Source organism: Xiphophorus maculatus, chromosome 14, assembly GCF_002775205.1.
Source record: "Xiphophorus maculatus strain JP 163 A chromosome 14, X_maculatus-5.0-male, whole genome shotgun sequence".
Taxonomy (NCBI): Eukaryota; Metazoa; Chordata; class Actinopteri; order Cyprinodontiformes; family Poeciliidae; genus Xiphophorus; species Xiphophorus maculatus.
Genome location: NC_036456.1, coordinates 1,121,075 through 1,145,546, shown reverse-complemented (window position 1 = coordinate 1,145,546; position 24,472 = coordinate 1,121,075). Strand labels below are relative to the sequence as shown.

At 32.3% G+C, this 24,472-nt stretch overlaps 1 protein-coding gene across 22 annotated transcripts in view; it reads left to right on the top strand.

Moving 5' to 3' along the window:
* ank2 (ankyrin 2) overlaps nucleotides 1-24,472 on the top strand; it is a 148,423-nt gene that overhangs the window by 52,981 nt on the left and 70,970 nt on the right. For all 22 annotated transcript variants that reach the window (XM_023345555.1, XM_023345549.1, XM_023345563.1 and 19 more), the window contains 8 exons: nucleotides 1,708-1,806; nucleotides 2,173-2,271; nucleotides 3,812-4,009; nucleotides 4,100-4,198; nucleotides 5,881-5,979; nucleotides 6,057-6,155; nucleotides 6,233-6,331; nucleotides 7,773-7,845. In XM_023345555.1, coding sequence (XP_023201323.1) covers nucleotides 1,708-1,806; nucleotides 2,173-2,271; nucleotides 3,812-4,009; nucleotides 4,100-4,198; nucleotides 5,881-5,979; nucleotides 6,057-6,155; nucleotides 6,233-6,331; nucleotides 7,773-7,845 — 865 coding nt within the window. The remainder of the gene's footprint in view (nucleotides 1-1,707; nucleotides 1,807-2,172; nucleotides 2,272-3,811; nucleotides 4,010-4,099; nucleotides 4,199-5,880; nucleotides 5,980-6,056; nucleotides 6,156-6,232; nucleotides 6,332-7,772; nucleotides 7,846-24,472) is intronic.

Here is a 24,472-nt window from a genome sequence, read left to right as displayed (position 1 = left end):
TTCTATTCATGCTATCTGAATCTCATCTTTCAGTTGATTCTATTAACATATACAGTGTATCACAAAAGTGAGTACACCCCTCACATTCCTGCAGATATTTAAGTATACCTTTTCATGGGACAACACTGACAAAATTACACTTTGACACAATGAAAAGTAATATATAACTATAATTATATAACTGCTGTACAAGACAGCAGTGTACAGTTATTCTTCCCTCAAAATAACTCTATATACAGCCATTAATGCCTACCCTAACCTGGCAACAAAAGTGAGTACACCCTGTTGTTATGCAATAGCCAGCCCCGCCCTAAACCTCCCAACACCCATGGCTGACCACCTCTCCGTCTAATGGGTCCGGAAAAACCTCTCGACCTACGAGTATTACCCGAGGTAATACTCGGTCTAGTAGAGATGATCCCTCTCTCTCTCTCTATATATATATATATATGTGTGTGTGTGTGTATATACTGTATATATACAGTATATACAGTACAGACCAAAAGTTTGGACACCTTTCTAATTCAATGGGTTTTCTTTATTTTCATGACTATTTATAAGGCAAGAAATCCCACTTATTAACCTGACAGGACACACCTATGAAGTGAAAACCTTTTCAGGTGACGACCTCTTGAGCTCATCAAGAAAATGCAGAGTGTGTGCAAAGCAGTAATCACAGCAAAATGTTGCTACTTTGAAGAAACTAGAATATAAGGGCTATTTTCAGTTGTTTTACACTTTTTTGTTTAGTGCATATTTCCGCGTGTGTTATTCATTGTTTTGATGCCTTCAGTGTGAATCTACAATGTCAATAGTCATGAAAATAAAGGAAACTCATTGAATTAAAAGGTGTGTCCAAACCTTTGGTCTGTACTGTATATATATATATATATATATACTGTATATATAAGTACATTATGGTACATAAGGGTACCATAAATGACTGTATTTCAATCTGTAGAAACTCACACAGAGAAAAAGCAGCAGTTAGAAAGTTTTATTGACCCGAATATTCTTTGGCGTTCGGACACCGGCAGAAGACGTGTGTTGAGAATCGCAGCGAGTTTAGACGATCAGCTTGGGGCAAAGCTCAGTGCAGTCTTCCCCCGGGTCCGGACACTGGTGGTGGAGCAGAGCCTGGAAGGTGCCCGGGAGGATGAGGGTGGAGATGGAGAGGAGGTGGGTTGAAGCAGGGTTGAAGCAGGTGGATGCGTGGTTGTTTGGCCTTTTGAAGGAGCTCTTGAGTGGTGATTGGCTGAGGAAGAGTGACAATCCGGTGCTGATTGGCTGAGGCGGAGGTGTGCTAATTGATGATACTGGTAGTCTGGAGAGAGTCTTACAGCTTGAATTTATGCCTAGGCTTCATTTGTATAGCACCTTATCAAGTGTCCTCCCACCAGGCCCCCTGGCTTGAACAAGCAACCTGCTGATTGCGGGTGAACTCCTACCACCGTCACCAGCATTGCCCCTAAATAAATCAAGTGAAGTATCATGTAAAATGAAAGATGTAATGCTCCACTTGTGAATTTAAATCTGTTGGGATGACCTTGGCACTCTGACAACATGTCTGAGTGGCATGCTGCCGGACAGAACACAGTTTTAAAAAAATTCACCAATTCTTTAAAGTATATATTTCTACAGTATTTTTCTGATTTTATGTATAGATCTTTCAACATCTCCTGGTCTTACCGTCTCTTCTCTCTACAGAAAGGGTTTACTCCTCTGCATGTGGCTGCCAAGTATGGAAACCTAGATGTGGTTAAACTGCTGATGCAGCGCTGTGCGCCTCCTGATTCTGCTGGAAAGGTAAACATCCAACGTAGACCCATTCTGTTTAGATTCCCTTAGCAAACACTGGATTATCAGCTAGATGAATATGTACAATATGTTCACGTGTCTTGCATGTGAATATAAAACTGGTGGTTTTCTGTATTAAGGACCTGTTTACTGCCAGAGAACTGGTAAGCTTCTGTTGTACTTAAAGCCAGGTATTTCTTAATCTGCCTCACCAAGTCAGACATTAATCAGAAAGGTCAACAGGAGCTATTTTTTCTTCTTCATATTGACTCATTGTGTTGTCCTCTAGTCAACCTAACAGTGAGTGAGTGTTTGGTTTCCCTGCTTCACTAGCTGCTCCTTAATCCTCATGCACTCACCATTCCTCCCCAACAGAATGGCCTCACTCCCCTCCATGTTGCAGCACATTATGATAACCAACAGGTGGCGCTCCTGCTTTTGGACAAAGGAGCGTCTCCCCATGCAATGGCTAAGGTGAGGCTCTATAGCACATAGTTCATGATGAGGGGAATCACTTGGTTCACACCAAAAGTCTTTCTCTTCTTTCACTGGCACTAAAATCATTTACTTTGATTCTGTTTTCCAACCAGACTGGTTTAATAAATATAATAAGAGGTCAAATTTTAAGATTTTGTCAAAGATTTTAGGCAGTGTTTACACATTTTTTTTGGTTTTTTAGCATGTTTTTTGTAGCGTACTACAAAAAACTTTTATTGAAACTAAGCCATTCAATAAAAGTTTAAATGCCTTTTATTATAAAGCATTAAAGTTAATCAAGTAAGTCAATTTCTGTACCCATTTATCCATTTAGCAGTGTTTGCAAAAATGTGTTGGCCTGTCAGACATTACCGACATATTTAGTACAATTTAGTATTGTTCACAGGGCAACACACAGACACAGGGCAAACAACCATACACACACATGCACAACCAGTCCTAAAGGAAATTGAGATAACACCAAAAATGTGTACTTTTGAACTGTAAGGGGTAAGTTACCAATATATTATCATTTGTATATTTATTCATGTATTTTCAGGCACACTTGTGCTTTTTCTGTGTGCTATGGTGGCCAATCGACAACATTTTGTTATCAATTTCACTGTCACTTCTTTCTGTAACGACAATAAAATAAATCTAAGCTTCTATGTTTGAGTTTAAGGTAGCCATAGTAGCTACATGGAAAAGAATCTTCTTACTGCAAAGCATCAAGCGCTACTAGTTGCAGCCCTACTAGATTTATGTAAAGAGTCAACATCTCTCAGGCTCTAACAGTTAATGTGAATGTCAACAACCTTTTAGTGTGTTTTAGTTTAGGCCACACTGAGAAAAGGATTCTGTGGTGAAGTAAATTTAACACAGCTGAACCTGTGAAATCAGTAATAAAGATTCAAGTTTGTACCTTTACACAAATAGCACTGAGTTCAAAAATATTTGTTCAAGATACAAGACGTTGCAATTTTTTTCAGAAGATAAATTGTTTAAGTGCTAAGAGCCTACCTTTCCAAGTTCATCCACACACAGATCCTGTCCTGGACGAGATCCAACCCCACAGAGATCGTCTGAAAATGCTTTGGAGTTGGCACCATACCTTTGGCATGTGCCTTTGCCCTCACAGCCAGAAGTTGCTAAACAAGAACATGTGGATCATCTGAAGCCTCCTATACTGTTATGCTTTCCTTTAACACAAGACAAATCAGCTAATTAAAATGATTCATCACGTCTTGATGAGATGCCTGTATTTACAGAAAATGAGCTGATTATTCTGTGCAGAAATTGCAATAAAATTAGTATTTAATGAACATTTTCCAAAAAGTTATTTCCAAAGAACTGACATGAGTCTTTACTGAACTACATTTCCACACCTTGTATCCTAATAGACCTGATGTCTTAAAGGTTTGTAGCTTTAAAACTACAATTTATTTAAAGTTTTGTATACTTGACAAATGGCCAATGCTTTTGTTTTGGTCAGAACAATTGAGAACATTCAACCTAACGTCTGCCTCTCATGAACCAGAACGGCTACACTCCTCTGCATATTGCGGCTAAGAAGAACCAGATGGACATTGCCACAGTGCTGCTGCAATACGGCGCAGAGACCAACATCCTGACCAAGCAGGGGGTCACACCACTCCATCTGGCCTCCCAGGAGGGTCACACACACATGACGGCTCTGTTAATCAGCAAAGGAGCCCAGATTAATGTTTCCACCAAGGTAATGTTGACCACCAAACTTGGTATAAGGCAATGTTATCTATTTGTATTGTGTCACTTCCGTATGTTACTTCTCTGTTTGCTCAAGCAGAGTGGCCTAACCGCACTCCATCTGGCCGCCCAAGAAGACAGAGTATCGGTTGCTGAGATTCTCTCCAAGAACGGTGCCAACTTGGACCACCAGACTAAAGTATGAGAAAGGAGTTCCTGTTTTATTTCTGCTCTTTTGTCAATTAGGCACTAATGTTCCACTTCATTAAATATGAAGTGGAACATTAGATTTAATGTCTCTGATACAGAACCAAGTCATTTAAGAGAAGTATTGACTGTTACTGATCATAACCCACTACCTTTTGGTTACTGATCTTCCTTCTGTTATTTTTGCCCGCATAAGATTAACCAAATCATAGCTGGAAAGTCTGATCTCTAGGGTTTCCCTTCTGCTGCCTCTCCTGGTGTTTTTTTAAATCACCAATGCTTTCTATGGTTTGAGAACTGGAATGACCAAAACAGCCAAAACAGGTTTTTTCTACACTCAACAAGTCTGAGATTATATAACTTCACAACATTCCTGTCTCTTTTGGACTATTATTCATGAATTCACCAGGACAATATCTAAAAAAAATGGTATATCATTGCACTTTTTTTTTAATGACTGTGGATATCATGTTCACTGTTGTCATTTATATGCAGCTGCTGGTCGTCAGACATATTTGCTGCTTTTTGTTTAGAAATGTACTGGTTTTCCTTCTGTTGTATCTGACTGTGCTGACGGTTAAGTCTGACATCCAGCTTGGACTTTGTTACCAGGCTTTTTCCCATATGTTTGTCCCAAAAGTTAGGGAAGACCTGGGAAAGAGAGCAGTTAAATGTGCTGCTCAAATGGTTGGAATAATTTTCAGCAAGATTTTAAATTGACAGAGAAAGTGACTCTCAGTGAACTAAAGATTAAAGACTGTGAAGAAGAGACTTTAGCTGGCATTTTTTTGATAATTTAGTTTTTTATTAGCTGTTTTTATTATTTTATGCTTTGATACTTTTAAGAGTAAAACATATTGATTTTTCTGATTTAATATAAAAGTTGATATTTGTAAACAGTGCTGCTATCTTGCCAACTCTTGAAAAAGAGATTTGATCTCAATGAAGTTTTTCATTTGGTTAAATGAAGGTTAGAACCGTAGAATACAGAATGTGGCAATTGTGGTTTGCCACAAATAGGAATTTTCTGGCCTATCACCATCTTTAGAAAGCCTCACCCGAGAATTACAATTTTGGTTCATCAACTTTTTTGTCTGAAAAGTTGCTAACAAAGTTGCTTAGTTGGCAGTGGTGTGGGTGAAGTTAGCCGAACTCATGCAGACATGACCTGGTGGACGGGTGGTCAGTCTGCTCTCTCTCACTGCAGAAAAAAAGGGACAGTGGCTGATCTTTAGAGATCTGTGCATAAGATTAGTTCTTCATGTTAGTATCTCTCTCCTAAAATGAAGGAAATCAGGGCCAATTCATCAGTGCAGGGAAAGTCAAAGGTGTTCTAAGAATTTGTAGATTCTGACAACAACTCGTGATATTATTTAATAATAACAACAGTCAGACTAGCTTTTACATTATTTGAATGTCACTGAGTTTATAGCCTTTACATGCACTTTTTGTGGCCCCATTGATTTCTGGTGTTCCCTTGGACATTAAGTGTTCTTCAAAATTTGGTAATCTATTGAAATTAAGATAGTGAGGTTTGGACTTTTGAATCATCCATATCAGCATCCAAAATGTGTTTTAATCCTTTCACTTAGCATGTTTTTATATTCAAAAATATGCTATATATGTTTCCGTGATACCTGATTGGAGAAATAAGATGTTTTTACTTTTTCATAGCTGGGCTACACCCCACTAATTGTAGCGTGTCACTATGGTAATGTCAAGATGGTGAACTTCCTTCTTCAAAACGGGGCCAGTGTCAACGCCAAGACAAAGGTACTGATGTAACTGAAGTTATTGCAGATTATTCAGCTTTAGTCGTTTCTTAATCATCATTCCATTTCCCTTCCCAGAGTGGATACACTCCGCTTCATCAAGCGGCCCAGCAAGGAAACACACACATCATCAATGTTTTGCTTCAGTATGGGGCCAAGCCCAACGCCATTACTGTGGTTTGTATATACTCAGTGAAAGCAGATGCAAACTCGAATGCAAATACAGGCATCTGGAATCTACTTCCTGTCCCCAGAATGGAAATACTGCGCTGGGTATAGCTCGGAGGCTGGGCTATATCTCTGTGGTGGACACATTGCGAGTCGTCACTGAGGAGATCATCACCACGACTACTGTATGGCACAAACACTGCAGAAATCTCTGAGTGAATTTACACTTAACAAACAAATGTGATGTTAAAAGGAGGAAAATGACACAGGGTTTTCAAAATCTTTAAAGCTGTTGAAGAATGGGAGACAATGCACATATGGAGGTCTTAGTCCTCGACGCAGCTGTCACAGGTTCAAGTCCTGGCCCCATGACCCTCCCACTTTCCTGTCTGACTGCTCTCAAATAAAGGCCACAAAAGCCAATAGAAAATAAAAAATAAAAATTGAAGAAGGCGCTCTGTTCAGAGACCAACAAGGAATTTTTTGTCCCAAAACCAACATTCCACGTGTGATGGAATACTGCACATCACCCCGAACACACCATCCTCACAATGAAAAATGTATGCAGGCATCATGCTGTGGGATGCTTTTCTTTAGAGATTCACAATTATTTAATTGGCCTAGTCAAAGTTCTGATCTACAACTTGCTGTTCAGATGCTCTCCAACCAGTTTGCAAAGAAGAAATGTGTAAAAATGGCAATACTGGTAGGCCCAAACAACCCATAAACAAGACCTACAGCTTCATTCGCTGTGAAATACTACTGCATGAAAAATCTTTTCAAGTTTTCATTTGTTAAAAAGAAAAAAAAACAAGATGAAAACCATGTGTCATTTTCCCTCAACTTCACAGTTATTCTCTACTTTGTGCCGATCTGTCACCTTCATCCCCAGACATCCACTGAAGTCTGTGGTTGTAATATGACCAAAAATGGAGAACTTCTTGGGTGTGAAGATTTTATTCTGTAAGGTCAAAATATTTTAGATTCTGCTTCAGCATCTTTATTTCATCATCAGTTTTTATTCCAATTACCAAAAGTTGGATTGAGAGCAGTTTAGGGTCTACACCAGACTCTATTATGGTATGGAGTTGTCATGTAACGGTGTGAGAGGTGGTGAGGCAGACGCAGCAGACCCAGGATGCCGTGAGAAAAGATGGTTTTAATGAAGAATAAAGTCAACACAGTCCAAAACTAGTCCAAAAACACAGGCAGCACGACTGAGCGGAAGCCAGGCCTCAACGCCGGTAGCAACAGGTTTTACAAATGGACACACGAAGGACTGAGCGCACATTAGACAAGGACCCGACAAAGACACAGACACATAGGTGACACTAAATACAAGGGAGGGTAATTAGGGAACGAGAAACACCTGGGGACAATCAAGGGGAAGACAGGACAACATAGAAACTCAGAAACACAGATACTCGAAATAAACACACAGAAAAACACGGAACATGACAGGAGTTGTATCAGTGTAATTAATATAAGTTCATTTATGCTATAGCAGTATACTGAGATGGGATTTATTTTGTTAAAATTTAAGCTGTTTTATCTAATAAACCATGAGGCTTATGGGTGTTATGTGTCAACAACATTTAATCATGAATGTTTCCTCTCTGTGGACAGACGGTGACAGAGAAACACAAGCTGAATGTGCCTGAAACCATGACTGAAGTACTGGATGTATCAGATGAAGAAGGTAAGTCACAAGGCACTTAATGTCATGTTACTATGTCACTTAATGACATTTTACTATGTCACTTAATGACATGTTACTATGTCACTTAATGAAATGTTACTATGTCACTTAATGACATGTTACTATGTCACTTAATGACATGTTACTATGTCGCTTAATGACATTTTACAATGTCACTTAATTTTAGGTTACTATGTCACTTAATGACATGTTACTATGTCACTTAATGACATGTTAATATGTCACTTCATGTCATGTTACTATGTGACTTAATGACATGTTACTGTCACTTAATTTCATGTTACTATGTCACTTAATGACATTTTACAATGTCACTTAATTTTAGGTTACTATGTCACTTAATGTCATGTTGCTACTGTATGTCACTTAATGACATGTTACTATGACACTTAATTTCATGTTACTATGTCACTTAATGACATTTTACTATGTCACTTAATGACATGTTACTATGTCACTTAATGAAATGTTACTATGTCACTTAATGACATTTTACAATGTCACTTAATTTTAGGTTACTATGTCACTTAATGACATGTTACTATGTCACTTAATGAAATGTTACTATGTCACTTAATGTCATGTTACTATGTCACTTAATGACATGTTACTATGTCACTTAATGACATGTTACTGTCACTTAATTGAATGTTACTGTCACTTAATGACGTAATACTATGTCACTTAATGACATGTTACTATGTGACTTAATGTCATGTTACTACTGTATGTCACTTAATGACATGTTACTATGTCACTTAATGACATTTTACTATGTCACTTAATGACATGTTACTGTGTCACTTAATGACATGTTACTATGTCACTTAATGTCATATTACTATGTCACTTAATGACATGTTACTATGTCACTTATTGTCATGTTACTATGTCACTTAATGTCATATTACTATGTCACTTGATGACATGTTACTATGTCACTTAATGACATGTTACTATGTCACTTAATGACATGTTACTATGTCACTTAATGTCATGTTACTATGTCACTTAATGAAATGTTACTATGTCACTTAATGACATTTTACAATGTCAGTTAATTTTAGGTTACTATGTCACTTAATGACATGTTACTATGTCACTTAATGAAATGTTACTATGTCACTTAATGTCATATTACTATGTCACTTAATTTCATGTTACTATGTCACTTAATGACATGTTACTATGTCACTTAATGACATTTTACTATGTCACTTAATGACATATTACTGTGTCACTTAATGACATGTTACTATGTCACTTAATGTCATATTACTATGTCACTTAATGACATGTTACTATGTCACTTAATTTCATGTTACTATGTCACTTAATGACATGTTACTGTCACTTAATTTCATGTTACTATGTCACTTATTGTCATGTTACTATGTCACTTAATGTCATATTACTATGTCACTTAATGACATGTTACTATGTCACTTAATGAGATGTTACTATGTCACTTAATGACATTTTACTATGTCACTTAATGACATGTTACTATGTCACTTAATGACATGTTACTGTGACACTTAATGACATTTTAGTATGTCACTTAATTTCAGGTTACTATGTCACTTAATGACATGTTACTATGTCAATTAATGTCATATTACTGTCACTTAATGACATGTTACTATGTCACTTAATGACATTTTACTGTCACTTAATGACATGTTACTATGTCACTTAATTTCATGTTACTATGTCACTTAATTTCATGTTACTATGTCACTTAATTACTTGTTACTATGTCACTTAATGACACATTACAATGTCACTTCATGTCATGTTACTATGTCACTTAATGACATGTTACTATGTCACTTAATGACATGTTATTGTCACTTAATGACATGTTACTGTGACACTTAATGACGTAATACTATGTCACTTAATGACATGTTACTATGTGACTTAATGTCATGTTACTACTGTATGTCACTTAATGACATGTTACTATGTCACTTAATGACATTTTACTATGTCACTTAATGACATGTTACTGTGTCACTTAATGACATGTTACTATGTCACTTAATGTCATATTACTATGTCACTTAATGACATGTTACTATGTCACTTATTGTCATGTTACTATGTCACTTAATGTCATATTACTATGTCACTTAATGACATGTTACTATGTCACTTAATGTCATGTTACTATGTCACTTAATGAAATGTTACTATGTCACTTAATGACATTTTACAATATCAGTTAATTTTAGGTTACTATGTCACTTAATGACATGTTACTATGTCACTTAATGAAATGTTACTATGTCACTTAATGTCATATTACTATGTCACTTAATTTCATGTTACTATGTCACTTAATGACATGTTACTATGTCACTTAATGACATTTTACTATGTCACTTAATGACATATTACTGTGTCACTTAATGACATGTTACTATGTCACTTAATGTCATATTACTATGTCACTTAATGACATGTTACTATGTCACTTAATGTCATATTACTATGTCACTTAATTTCATGTTACTATGTCACTTAATGACATGTTACTATGTCACTTAATGACATTTTACTATGTCACTTAATGACATATTACTGTGTCACTTAATGACATGTTACTATGTCACTTAATGTCATATTACTATGTCACTTAATGACATGTTACTATGTCACTTAATGAGATGTTACTATGTCACTTAATGACATTTTACTATGTCACTTAATGACATGTTACTATGTCACTTAATGACATGTTACTGTGACACTTAATGACATTTTAGTATGTCACTTAATTTCAGGTTACTATGTCACTTAATGACATGTTACTATGTCAATTAATGTCATATTACTGTCACTTAATGACATGTTACTATGTCACTTAATGACATTTTACTGTCACTTAATGACATGTTACTATGTCACTTAATTTCATGTTACTATGTCACTTAATTTCATGTTACTATGTCACTTAATTACTTGTTACTATGTCACTTAATGACACATTACAATGTCACTTCATGTCATGTTACTATGTCACTTAATGACATGTTACTATGTCACTTAATGACATGTTATTGTCACTTAATGACATGTTACTGTGACACTTAATGACGTAATACTATGTCACTTAATGACATGTTACTATGTGACTTAATGTCATGTTACTACTGTATGTCACTTAATGACATGTTACTATGTCACTTAATGACATTTTACTATGTCACTTAATGACATGTTACTGTGTCACTTAATGACATGTTACTATGTCACTTAATGTCATATTACTATGTCACTTAATGACATGTTACTATGTCACTTATTGTCATGTTACTATGTCACTTAATGTCATATTACTATGTCACTTGATGACATGTTACTATGTCACTTAATGACATGTTACTATGTCACTTAATGACATGTTACTATGTCACTTAATGTCATGTTACTATGTCACTTAATGAAATGTTACTATGTCACTTAATGACATTTTACAATATCAGTTAATTTTAGGTTACTATGTCACTTAATGACATGTTACTATGTCACTTAATGAAATGTTACTATGTCACTTAATGTCATATTACTATGTCACTTAATTTCATGTTACTATGTCACTTAATGACATGTTACTATGTCACTTAATGACATTTTACTATGTCACTTAATGACATATTACTGTGTCACTTAATGACATGTTACTATGTCACTTAATGTCATATTACTATGTCACTTAATGACATGTTACTATGTCACTTAATGTCATATTACTATGTCACTTAATTTCATGTTACTATGTCACTTAATGACATGTTACTATGTCACTTAATGACATTTTACTATGTCACTTAATGACATATTACTGTGTCACTTAATGACATGTTACTATGTCACTTAATGTCATATTACTATGTCACTTAATGACATGTTACTATGTCACTTATTGTCATGTTACTATGTCACTTAATGTCATATTACTATGTCACTTAATGACATGTTACTATGTCACTTAATGAGATGTTACTATGTCACTTAATGACATTTTACTATGTCACTTAATGACATGTTACTATGTCACTTAATGACATGTTACTGTGACACTTAATGACATTTTAGTATGTCACTTAATTTCATGTTACTATGTCACTTAATTTCATGTTACTATGTCACTTAATTACTTGTTACTATGTCACTTAATGACATGTTACTATGTCACTTAATGACATGTTACTATGTCACTTAATGACATGTTACTATGTCACTTAATGACATGTTATTGTCACTTAATTGAATGTTACTGTCACTTAATGACGTGTTACTATGTCACTTAATGACATGTTACTATGTCACTTAATGTCATGTTACTATGTCACTTAATGACATGTTACTATTTCACTTAATGTCATTTTACTATATCACTTAATGACATGTTACTATGTCACTTAATGACATTTTACTATGTCACTTAATGACATGTTACTATGTCACTTAATGACATGTTATTGTCACTTAATTTAATGTTACTGTCACTTAATGACGTGTTACTATGTCACTTAATGACATGTTACTATGTCACTTAATGACATGTTACTATGACACTTAAATTCATGTTACTATGTCACTTAATGTCATGTTACTATGTCACTTAATGACATGTTACTATTTCACTTAATGTCATTTTACTATATCACTTAATGACATGTTACTATGTCACTTAATGACATTTTACTATGTCACTTAATGACATCTTACTATGTCACTTAATGACATGTTATTGTCACTTAATTGAATGTTACTGTCACTTAATGACGTGTTACTATGTCACTTAATGACATGTTACTATGTCACTTAATGACATGTTACTATGACACTTAAATTCATGTTACTATGTCACTTAATGTCATGTTACTGTCACTTAATTTAATGTTACTATGTCATTTAATGACATGTTACTATGTCACTTAATGTCATTTTACTATATCACTTAATGACATGTTACTATGTCACTTAATGACATGTTACTATGTCACTTTACTTCTTGTTACTATGTCACTTAATGACATGTTACTATGTCACTTGATGACATGTTACTATGTCACTTAATGACATGTTACTGTCACTTAATGACATGTTACTGCCACTTTATTTCATGTTACTATATCACTTTTATCATGTTACTATGCCACTTCATGACATTTTACTATGTCACTTAATGAGATGTTACTATGTCACTTAATGACATTTTACTATGTCACTTAATGACATGTTACTATGTCACTTAATGAAATGTTACTATGTCACTTAATGACATGTTACTGTGACACTTAATGACATTTTAGTATGTCACTTAATTTCAGGTTACTATGTCACTTAATGACAGGTTACTATGTCAATTAATGTCATATTACTGTCACTTAATGACATGTTACTATGTCACTTAATGACATTTTACTGTCACTTAATGACATGTTACTATGTCACTTAATTTCATTTTACTATGTCACTAAATTTCATGTTACTATGTCACTTAATTACTTGTTACTATGTCACTTAATGACACATTACAGTGTCACTTCATGTCATGTTACTATGTCACTTAATGACATGTTACTATGTCACTTAATGACATGTTACTATGTCACTTAATGACATGTTACTATGTCACTTAATGACATGTTATTGTCACTTAATTGAATGTTACTGTCACTTAATGACATTTTACTATGTCACTTAATGACATGTTACTATGTCACTTAATGAAATGTTACTATGTCACTTAATGACATGTTTCTGTGACACTTAATGACATTTTAGTATGTCACTTAATTTCAGGTTACTATGTCACTTAATGACATGTGACTATGTCAATTAATGTCATATTACTGTCACTTAATGACATTTTACTGTCACTTAATGACATGTTACTATGTCACTTAATTTCATGTTACTATGTCACTTAATGACTTGTTATTATGTTACTTAATGACACATAACAATGTAACTTCATGTCATGTTACTATGTCACTTAATGACATGTTACTATGTCACTTAATGACATGTTACTATGTCACTTTACTTCTTGTTACTATGTCACTTAATGACATGTTACTATGTCACTTGATGACATGTTACTATGTCACTTAATGACATGTTACTGTCACTTAATGACATGTTACTGCCACTTTATTTCATGTTACTATATCACTTTTATCATGTTACTATGCCACTTCATGACATGTTACTATGTCACTTAATGAGATGTTACTATGTCACTTAATGACATTTTACTATGTCACTTAATGACATGTTACTATGTCACTTAATGAAATGTTACTATGTCACTTAATGACATGTTACTGTGACACTTAATGACATTTTAGTATGTCACTTAATTTCAGGTTACTATGTCACTTAATGACAGGTTACTATGTCAATTAATGTCATATTACTGTCACTTAATGACATGTTACTATGTCACTTAATGACATTTTACTGTCACTTAATGACATGTTACTATGTCACTTAATTTCATTTTACTATGTCACTAAATTTCATGTTACTATGTCACTTAATTACTTGTTACTATGTCACTTAATGACACATTACAATGTCACTTCATGTCATGTTACTATGTCACTTAATGACATGTTACTATGTCACTTAATGACATGTTACTATGTCACTTAATGACATGTTATTGTCACTTAATTGAATGTTACTGTCACTTAATGACATTTTACTATGTCACTTAATGACATGTTACTATGTCACTTAATGAAATGTTACTATGTCACTTAATGACATGTTTCTGTGACACTTAATGACATTTTAGTATGTCACTTAATTTCAGGTTACTATGTCACTTAATGACATGTGACTATGTCAATTAATGTCATATTACTGTCACTTAATGACATTTTACTGTCACTTAATGACATGTTACTATGTCACTTAATTTCATGTTACTATGTCACTTAATAACTTGTTATTATGTTACTTAATGACACATAACAATGTAACTTCATGTCATGTTACTATGTCACTTAATGACATGTTACTATGTCACTTAATGACATGTTACTATGTCACTTAATGACATGTTACTATGTCACTTTATGACATGTTACTATGTCACTTAATGACATGTTATTGTCACTTAATTGAATGTTACTGTCACTTAATGACGTGTTACTATGTCACTTAATGACATGTTACTATGTCACTTAATGACATGTTACTATGACACTTAAATTCATGTTAATATGTCACTTAATGTCATGTTACTATGTCACTTAATGACATGTTACTATTTCACTTAATGTCATTTTACTATATCACTTAATGACATGTTACTATGTCACTTAATGACATTTTACTATGTCACTTAATGACATTTTACTATGTCACTTAATGACATGTTACTATGTCACTTAATGACATTTTACTATGTCACTTAATGACATGTTACAATGTCACTTAATGACATTTTACTATGTCACTTAATTTCAGGTTACTATGTCACTTAATGACATGTTACTATGTCAATTAATGTCATATTACTGTCACTTAATGACATGTTACTATGTCACTTAATGACATTTTACTGTCACTTAATGACATGTTACTATGTCACTTAATTTCATGTTACTATGTCACTTAATTTCATGTTACTATGTCACTTAATTACTTGTTATTATGTTACTTAATGACACATAACAATGTAACTTCATGTCATGTTACTATGTCACTTAATGACATGTTACTATGTCACTTAATGACATGTTACTATGTCACTTAATGACATGTTACTATGTCACTTAATGACATGTTACTATGTCACTTAATTTCATGTTACTGTCATTTAATTTCATGTTACTATGTCACTTAATGACATGTTACTATGTCACTTATTGTCATGTTACTATGTCACTTAATGACATGTTACTATGTCACTTAACTTCTTGTTATTATGTTACTTAATGACACATAACAATGTAACTTCATGTCATGTTACTATGTCACTTAATGACATGTTACTATGTCACTTAATGACATGTTACTATGTCACTTTACTTCTTGTTACTATGTCACTTAATGACATGTTACTATGTCACTTGATGACATGTTACTATGTCACTTAATGACATGTTACTGTCACTTAATGACATGTTACTGCCACTTTATTTCATGTTACTATATCACTTTTATCATGTTACTATGCCACTTCATGACATGTTACTATGTCACTTAATGAGATGTTACTATGTCACTTAATGACATTTTACTATGTCACTTAATGACATGTTACTATGTCACTTAATGAAATGTTACTATGTCACTTAATGACATGTTACTGTGACACTTAATGACATTTTAGTATGTCACTTAATTTCAGGTTACTATGTCACTTAATGACAGGTTACTATGTCAATTAATGTCATATTACTGTCACTTAATGACATGTTACTATGTCACTTAATGACATTTTACTGTCACTTAATGACATGTTACTATGTCACTTAATTTCATTTTACTATGTCACTAAATTTCATGTTACTATGTCACTTAATTACTTGTTACTATGTCACTTAATGACACATTACAATGTCACTTCATGTCATGTTACTATGTCACTTAATGACATGTTACTATGTCACTTAATGACATGTTACTATGTCACTTAATGACATGTTATTGTCACTTAATTGAATGTTACTGTCACTTAATGACATTTTACTATGTCACTTAATGACATGTTACTATGTCACTTAATGAAATGTTACTATGTCACTTAATGACATGTTTCTGTGACACTTAATGACATTTTAGTATGTCACTTAATTTCAGGTTACTATGTCACTTAATGACATGTGACTATGTCAATTAATGTCATATTACTGTCACTTAATGACATTTTACTGTCACTTAATGACATGTTACTATGTCACTTAATTTCATGTTACTATGTCACTTAATAACTTGTTATTATGTTACTTAATGACACATAACAATGTAACTTCATGTCATGTTACTATGTCACTTAATGACATGTTACTATGTCACTTAATGACATGTTACTATGTCACTTAATGACATGTTACTATGTCACTTTATGACATGTTACTATGTCACTTAATGACATGTTATTGTCACTTAATTGAATGTTACTGTCACTTAATGACGTGTTACTATGTCACTTAATGACATGTTACTATGTCACTTAATGACATGTTACTATGACACTTAAATTCATGTTAATATGTCACTTAATGTCATGTTACTATGTCACTTAATGACATGTTACTATTTCACTTAATGTCATTTTACTATATCACTTAATGACATGTTACTATGTCACTTAATGACATTTTACTATGTCACTTAATGACATTTTACTATGTCACTTAATGACATGTTACTGTCACTTAATGACATTTTACTATGTCACTTAATGACATGTTACAATGTCACTTAATGACATTTTACTATGTCACTTAATTTCAGGTTACTATGTCACTTAATGACATGTTACTATGTCAATTAATGTCATATTACTGTCACTTAATGACATGTTACTATGTCACTTAATGACATTTTACTGTCACTTAATGACATGTTACTATGTCACTTAATTTCATGTTACTATGTCACTTAATTTCATGTTACTATGTCACTTAATTACTTGTTATTATGTTACTTAATGACACATAACAATGTAACTTCATGTCATGTTACTATGTCACTTAATGACATGTTACTATGTCACTTAATGACATGTTACTATGTCACTTAATGACATGTTACTATGTCACTTAATGACATGTTACTATGTCACTTAATTTCATGTTACTGTCATTTAATTTCATGTTACTATGTCACTTAATGACATGTTACTATGTCACTTATTGTCATGTTACTATGTCACTTAATGACATGTTACTATGTCACTTAACTTCTTGTTATTATGTTACTTAATGACACATAACAATGTAACTTCATGTCATGTTACTATGTCACTTAATGACATGTTACTATGTCACTTAATGACATGTTACTATGTCACTTTACTTCTTGTTACTATGTCACTTAATGACATGTTACTATGTCACTTGATGACATGTTACTATGTCACTTAATGACATGTTACTGTCACTTAATGACATGTTACTGCCACTTTATTTCATGTTACTATATCACTTTTATCATGTTACTATGCCACTTCATGACATGTTACTATGTCACTTAATGAGATGTTACTATGTCACTTAATGACATTTTACTATGTCACTTAATGACATGTTACTATGTCACTTAATGAAATGTTACTATGTCACTTAATGACATGTTACTGTGACACTTAATGACATTTTAGTATGTCACTTAATTTCAGGTTACTATGTCACTTAATGACATGTTACTATGTCACTTAATGACATGTTACTATGTCACTTAATGACATGTTATTGTCACTTAATTGAATGTTACTGTCACTTAATGACATTTTACTATGTCACTTAATGACATGTTACTATGTCACTTAATGAAATGTTACTATGTCACTTAATGACATGTTTCTGTGACACTTAATGACATTTTAGTATGTCACTTAATTTCAGGTTACTATGTCACTTAATGACATGTGACTATGTCAATTAATGTCATATTACTGTCACTTAATGACATTTTACTGTCACTTAATGACATGTTACTATGTCACTTAATTTCATGTTACTATGTCACTTAATAACTTGTTATTATGTTACTTAATGACACATAACAATGTAACTTCATGTCATGTTACTATGTCACTTAATGACATGTTACTATGTCACTTAATGACATGTTACTATGTCACTTAATGACATGTTACTATGTCACTTTATGACATGTTACTATGTCACTTAATGACATGTTATTGTCACTTAATTGAATGTTACTGTCACTTAATGACGTGTTACTATGTCACTTAATGACATGTTACTATGTCACTTAATGACATGTTACTATGACACTTAAATTCATGTTAATATGTCACTTAATGTCATGTTACTATGTCACTTAATGACATGTTACTATTTCACTTAATGTCATTTTACTATATCACTTAATGACATGTTACTATGTCACTTAATGACATTTTACTATGTCACTTAATGACATTTTACTATGTCACTTAATGACATGTTACTGTCACTTAATGACATTTTACTATGTCACTTAATGACATGTTACAATGTCACTTAATGACATTTTACTATGTCACTTAATTTCAGGTTACTATGTCACTTAATGACATGTTACTATGTCAATTAATGTCATATTACTGTCACTTAATGACATGTTACTATGTCACTTAATGACATTTTACTGTCACTTAATGACATGTTACTATGTCACTTAATTTCATGTTACTATGTCACTTAATTTCATGTTACTATGTCACTTAATTACTTGTTATTATGTTACTTAATGACACATAACAATGTAACTTCATGTCATGTTACTATGTCACTTAATGACATGTTACTATGTCACTTAATGACATGTTACTATGTCACTTAATGACATGTTACTATGTCACTTAATGACATGTTACTATGTCACTTAATTTCATGTTACTGTCATTTAATTTCATGTTACTATGTCACTTAATGACATGTTACTATGTCACTTATTGTCATGTTACTATGTCACTTAATGACATGTTACTATGTCACTTAACTTCTTGTTATTATGTTACTTAATGACACATAACAATGTAACTTCATGTCATGTTACTATGTCACTTAATGACATGTTACTATGTCACTTAATGACATGTTACTATGTCACTTTACTTCTTGTTACTATGTCACTTAATGACATGTTACTATGTCACTTGATGACATGTTACTATGTCACTTAATGACATGTTACTGTCACTTAATGACATGTTACTGCCACTTTATTTCATGTTACTATATCACTTTTATCATGTTACTATGCCACTTCATGACATGTTACTATGTCACTTAATGAGATGTTACTATGTCACTTAATGACATTTTACTATGTCACTTAATGACATGTTACTATGTCACTTAATGAAATGTTACTATGTCACTTAATGACATGTTACTGTGACACTTAATGACATTTTAGTATGTCACTTAATTTCAGGTTACTATGTCACTTAATGACAGGTTACTATGTCAATTAATGTCATATTACTGTCACTTAATGACATGTTACTATGTCACTTAATGACATTTTACTGTCACTTAATGACATGTTACTATGTCACTTAATTTCATTTTACTATGTCACTAAATTTCATGTTACTATGTCACTTAATTACTTGTTACTATGTCACTTAATGACACATTACAATGTCACTTCATGTCATGTTACTATGTCACTTAATGACATGTTACTATGTCACTTAATGACATGTTACTATGTCACTTAATGACATGTTATTGTCACTTAATTGAATGTTACTGTCACTTAATGACATTTTACTATGTCACTTAATGACATGTTACTATGTCACTTAATGAAATGTTACTATGTCACTTAATGACATGTTTCTGTGACACTTAATGACATTTTAGTATGTCACTTAATTTCAGGTTACTATGTCACTTAATGACATGTGACTATGTCAATTAATGTCATATTACTGTCACTTAATGACATTTTACTGTCACTTAATGACATGTTACTATGTCACTTAATTTAATGTTACTATGTCACTTAATAACTTGTTATTATGTTACTTAATGACACATAACAATGTAACTTCATGTCATGTTACTATGTCACTTAATGACATGTTACTATGTCACTTAATGACATGTTACTATGTCACTTAATGACATGTTACTATGTCACTTTATGACATGTTACTATGTCACTTAATGACATGTTATTGTCACTTAATTGAATGTTACTGTCACTTAATGACGTGTTACTATGTCACTTAATGACATGTTACTATGTCACTTAATGACATGTTACTATGACACTTAAATTCATGTTAATATGTCACTTAATGTCATGTTACTATGTCACTTAATGACATGTTACTATTTCACTTAATGTCATTTTACTATATCACTTAATGACATGTTACTATGTCACTTAATGACATTTTACTATGTCACTTAATGACATTTTACTATGTCACTTAATGACATGTTACTATGTCACTTAATGACATTTTACTATGTCACTTAATGACATGTTACAATGTCACTTAATGACATTTTACTATGTCACTTAATGACATTTTACTATGTCACTTAATTTCATGTTACTATGTCACTTAATGACATTTTACTATGTCACTTAATGATGTTTTACTGTGACACTTAATTTCATGTTACTATGTCACTTAATGACATGTTACTATGTCACTTAATGACATGTTACTATGTCACTTAATGACATGTTATTGTCACTTAATTGAATGTTACTGTCACTTAATGACATTTTACTATGTCACTTAATGACATGTTACTATGTCACTTAATGAAATGTTACTATGTCACTTAATGACATGTTACTGTGACACTTAATGACATTTTAGTATGTCACTTAATTTCAGGTTACTATGTCACTTAATGACATGTTACTATGTCAATTAATGTCATATTACTGTCACTTAATGACATGTTACTATGTCACTTAATGACATTTTACTGTCACTTAATGACATGTTACTATGTCACTTAATTTCATGTTACTATGTCACTTAATTTCATGTTACTATGTCACTTAATTACTTGTTATTATGTTACTTAATGACACATAACAATGTAACTTCATGTCATGTTACTATGTCACTTAATGACATGTTACTATGTCACTTAATGACATGTTACTATGTCACTTAATGACATGTTACTATGTCACTTAATGACATGTTACTATGTCACTTAATTTCATGTTACTGTCATTTAATTTCATGTTACTATGTCACTTAATGACATGTTACTATGTCACTTATTGTCATGTTACTATGTCACTTAATGACATGTTACTATGTCACTTAACTTCTTGTTATTATGTTACTTAATGACACATAACAATGTAACTTCATGTCATGTTACTATGTCACTTAATGACATGTTACTATGTCACTTAATGACATATTACTATGTCACTTGATGACATGTTACTATGTCACTTAATGACATGTTACTGTCACTTAATGACATGTTACTGCCACTTTATTTCATGTTACTATATCACTTTTATCATGTTACTATGCCACTTCATGACATGTTACTATGTCACTTAATGAGATGTTACTATGTCACTTAATGACATTTTACTATGTCACTTAATGACATGTTACTATGTCACTTATTGAAATGTTACTATGTCACTTAATGACATGTTACTGTGACACTTAATGACATTTTAGTATGTCACTTAATTTCAGGTTACTATGTCACTTAATGACAGGTTACTATGTCAATTAATGTCATATTACTGTCACTTAATGACATGTTACTATGTCACTTAATGACATTTTACTGTCACTTAATGACATGTTACTATGTCACTTAATTTCATTTTACTATGTCACTAAATTTCATGTTACTATGTCACTTAATTACTTGTTACTATGTCACTTAATGACACATTACAATGTCACTTCATGTCATGTTACTATGTCACTTAATGACATGTTACTATGTCACTTAATGACATGTTACTATGTCACTTAATGACATGTTATTGTCACTTAATTGAATGTTACTGTCACTTAATGACATTTTACTATGTCACTTAATGACATGTTACTATGTCACTTAATGAAATGTTACTATGTCACTTAATGACATGTTTCTGTGACACTTAATGACATTTTAGTATGTCACTTAATTTCAGGTTACTATGTCACTTAATGACATGTGACTATGTCAATTAATGTCATATTACTGTCACTTAATGACATTTTACTGTCACTTAATGACATGTTACTATGTCACTTAATTTAATGTTACTATGTCACTTAATAACTTGTTATTATGTTACTTAATGACACATAACAATGTAACTTCATGTCATGTTACTATGTCACTTAATGACATGTTACTATGTCACTTAATGACATGTTACTATGTCACTTAATGACATGTTACTATGTCACTTTATGACATGTTATTGTCACTTAATTGAATGTTACTGTCACTTAATGACGTGTTACTATGTCACTTAATGACATGTTACTATGTCACTTAATGACATGTTACTATGACACTTAAATTCATGTTAATATGTCACTTAATGTCATGTTACTATGTCACTTAATGACATGTTACTATTTCACTTAATGTCATTTTACTATATCACTTAATGACATGTTACTATGTCACTTAATGACATTTTACTATGTCACTTAATGACATGTTACTATGTCACTTAATGACATTTTACTATGTCACTTAATGACATTTTACTATGTCACTTAATTTCATGTTACTATGTCACTTAATGACATTTTACTATGTCACTTAATGATGTTTTACTGTGACACTTAATTTCATGTTACTATGTCACTTAATGACATGTTACTATGTCACTTAATGACATTTTACTATGTCACTTAATGACATTTTACTGTCACTTAATGACATGTTACTATGTCACTTAATTTCATTTTACTATGTCACTTAATTTCATGTTACTATGTCACTTAATTACTTGTTACTATGTCACTTAATGACACATTACAATGTCACTTCATGTCATGTTACTATGTCACTTAATGACATGTTACTATGTCACTTAATGACATGTTACTATGTCACTTAATGACATGTTATTGTCACTTAATTGAATGTTACTGTCACTTAATGACATTTTACTACGTCACTTAATGACATGTTACTATGTCACTTAATGAAATGTTACTATGTCACTTAATGACATGTTACTGTGACACTTAATGACATTTTAGTATGTCACTTAATTTCAGGTTACTATGTCACTTAATGACATGTTACTATGTCAATTAATGTCATATTACTGTCACTTAATGACATGTTACTATGTCACTTAATGACATTTTACTGTCACTTAATGACATGTTACTATGTCACTTAATTTCATGTTACTATGTCACTTAATTTCATGTTACTATGTCACTTAATTACTTGTTATTATGTTACTTAATGACACATAACAATGTAACTTCATGTCATGTTACTATGTCACTTAATGACATGTTACTATGTCACTTAATGACATGTTACTATGTCACTTAATGACATGTTACTATGTCACTTAATGACATGTTACTATGTCACTTAATTTCATGTTACTGTCATTTAATTTCATGTTACTATGTCACTTAATGACATGTTACTATGTCACTTATTGTCATGTTACTATGTCACTTAATGACATGTTACTATGTCACTTAACTTCTTGTTACTATGTCACTTAATGACATGTTACCATGTCACTTAATGACATTTTGCTATGTCACTTAATTTCAGGTTACTATGTCACTTAATGACATGTTACTATGTCACTTAATGTCATATTACTATGTCACTTAATGAGGCATCGTGACAGACATCTGATGCGAGGGACAGAAGCATTGAACAAAAAGACTGAAATA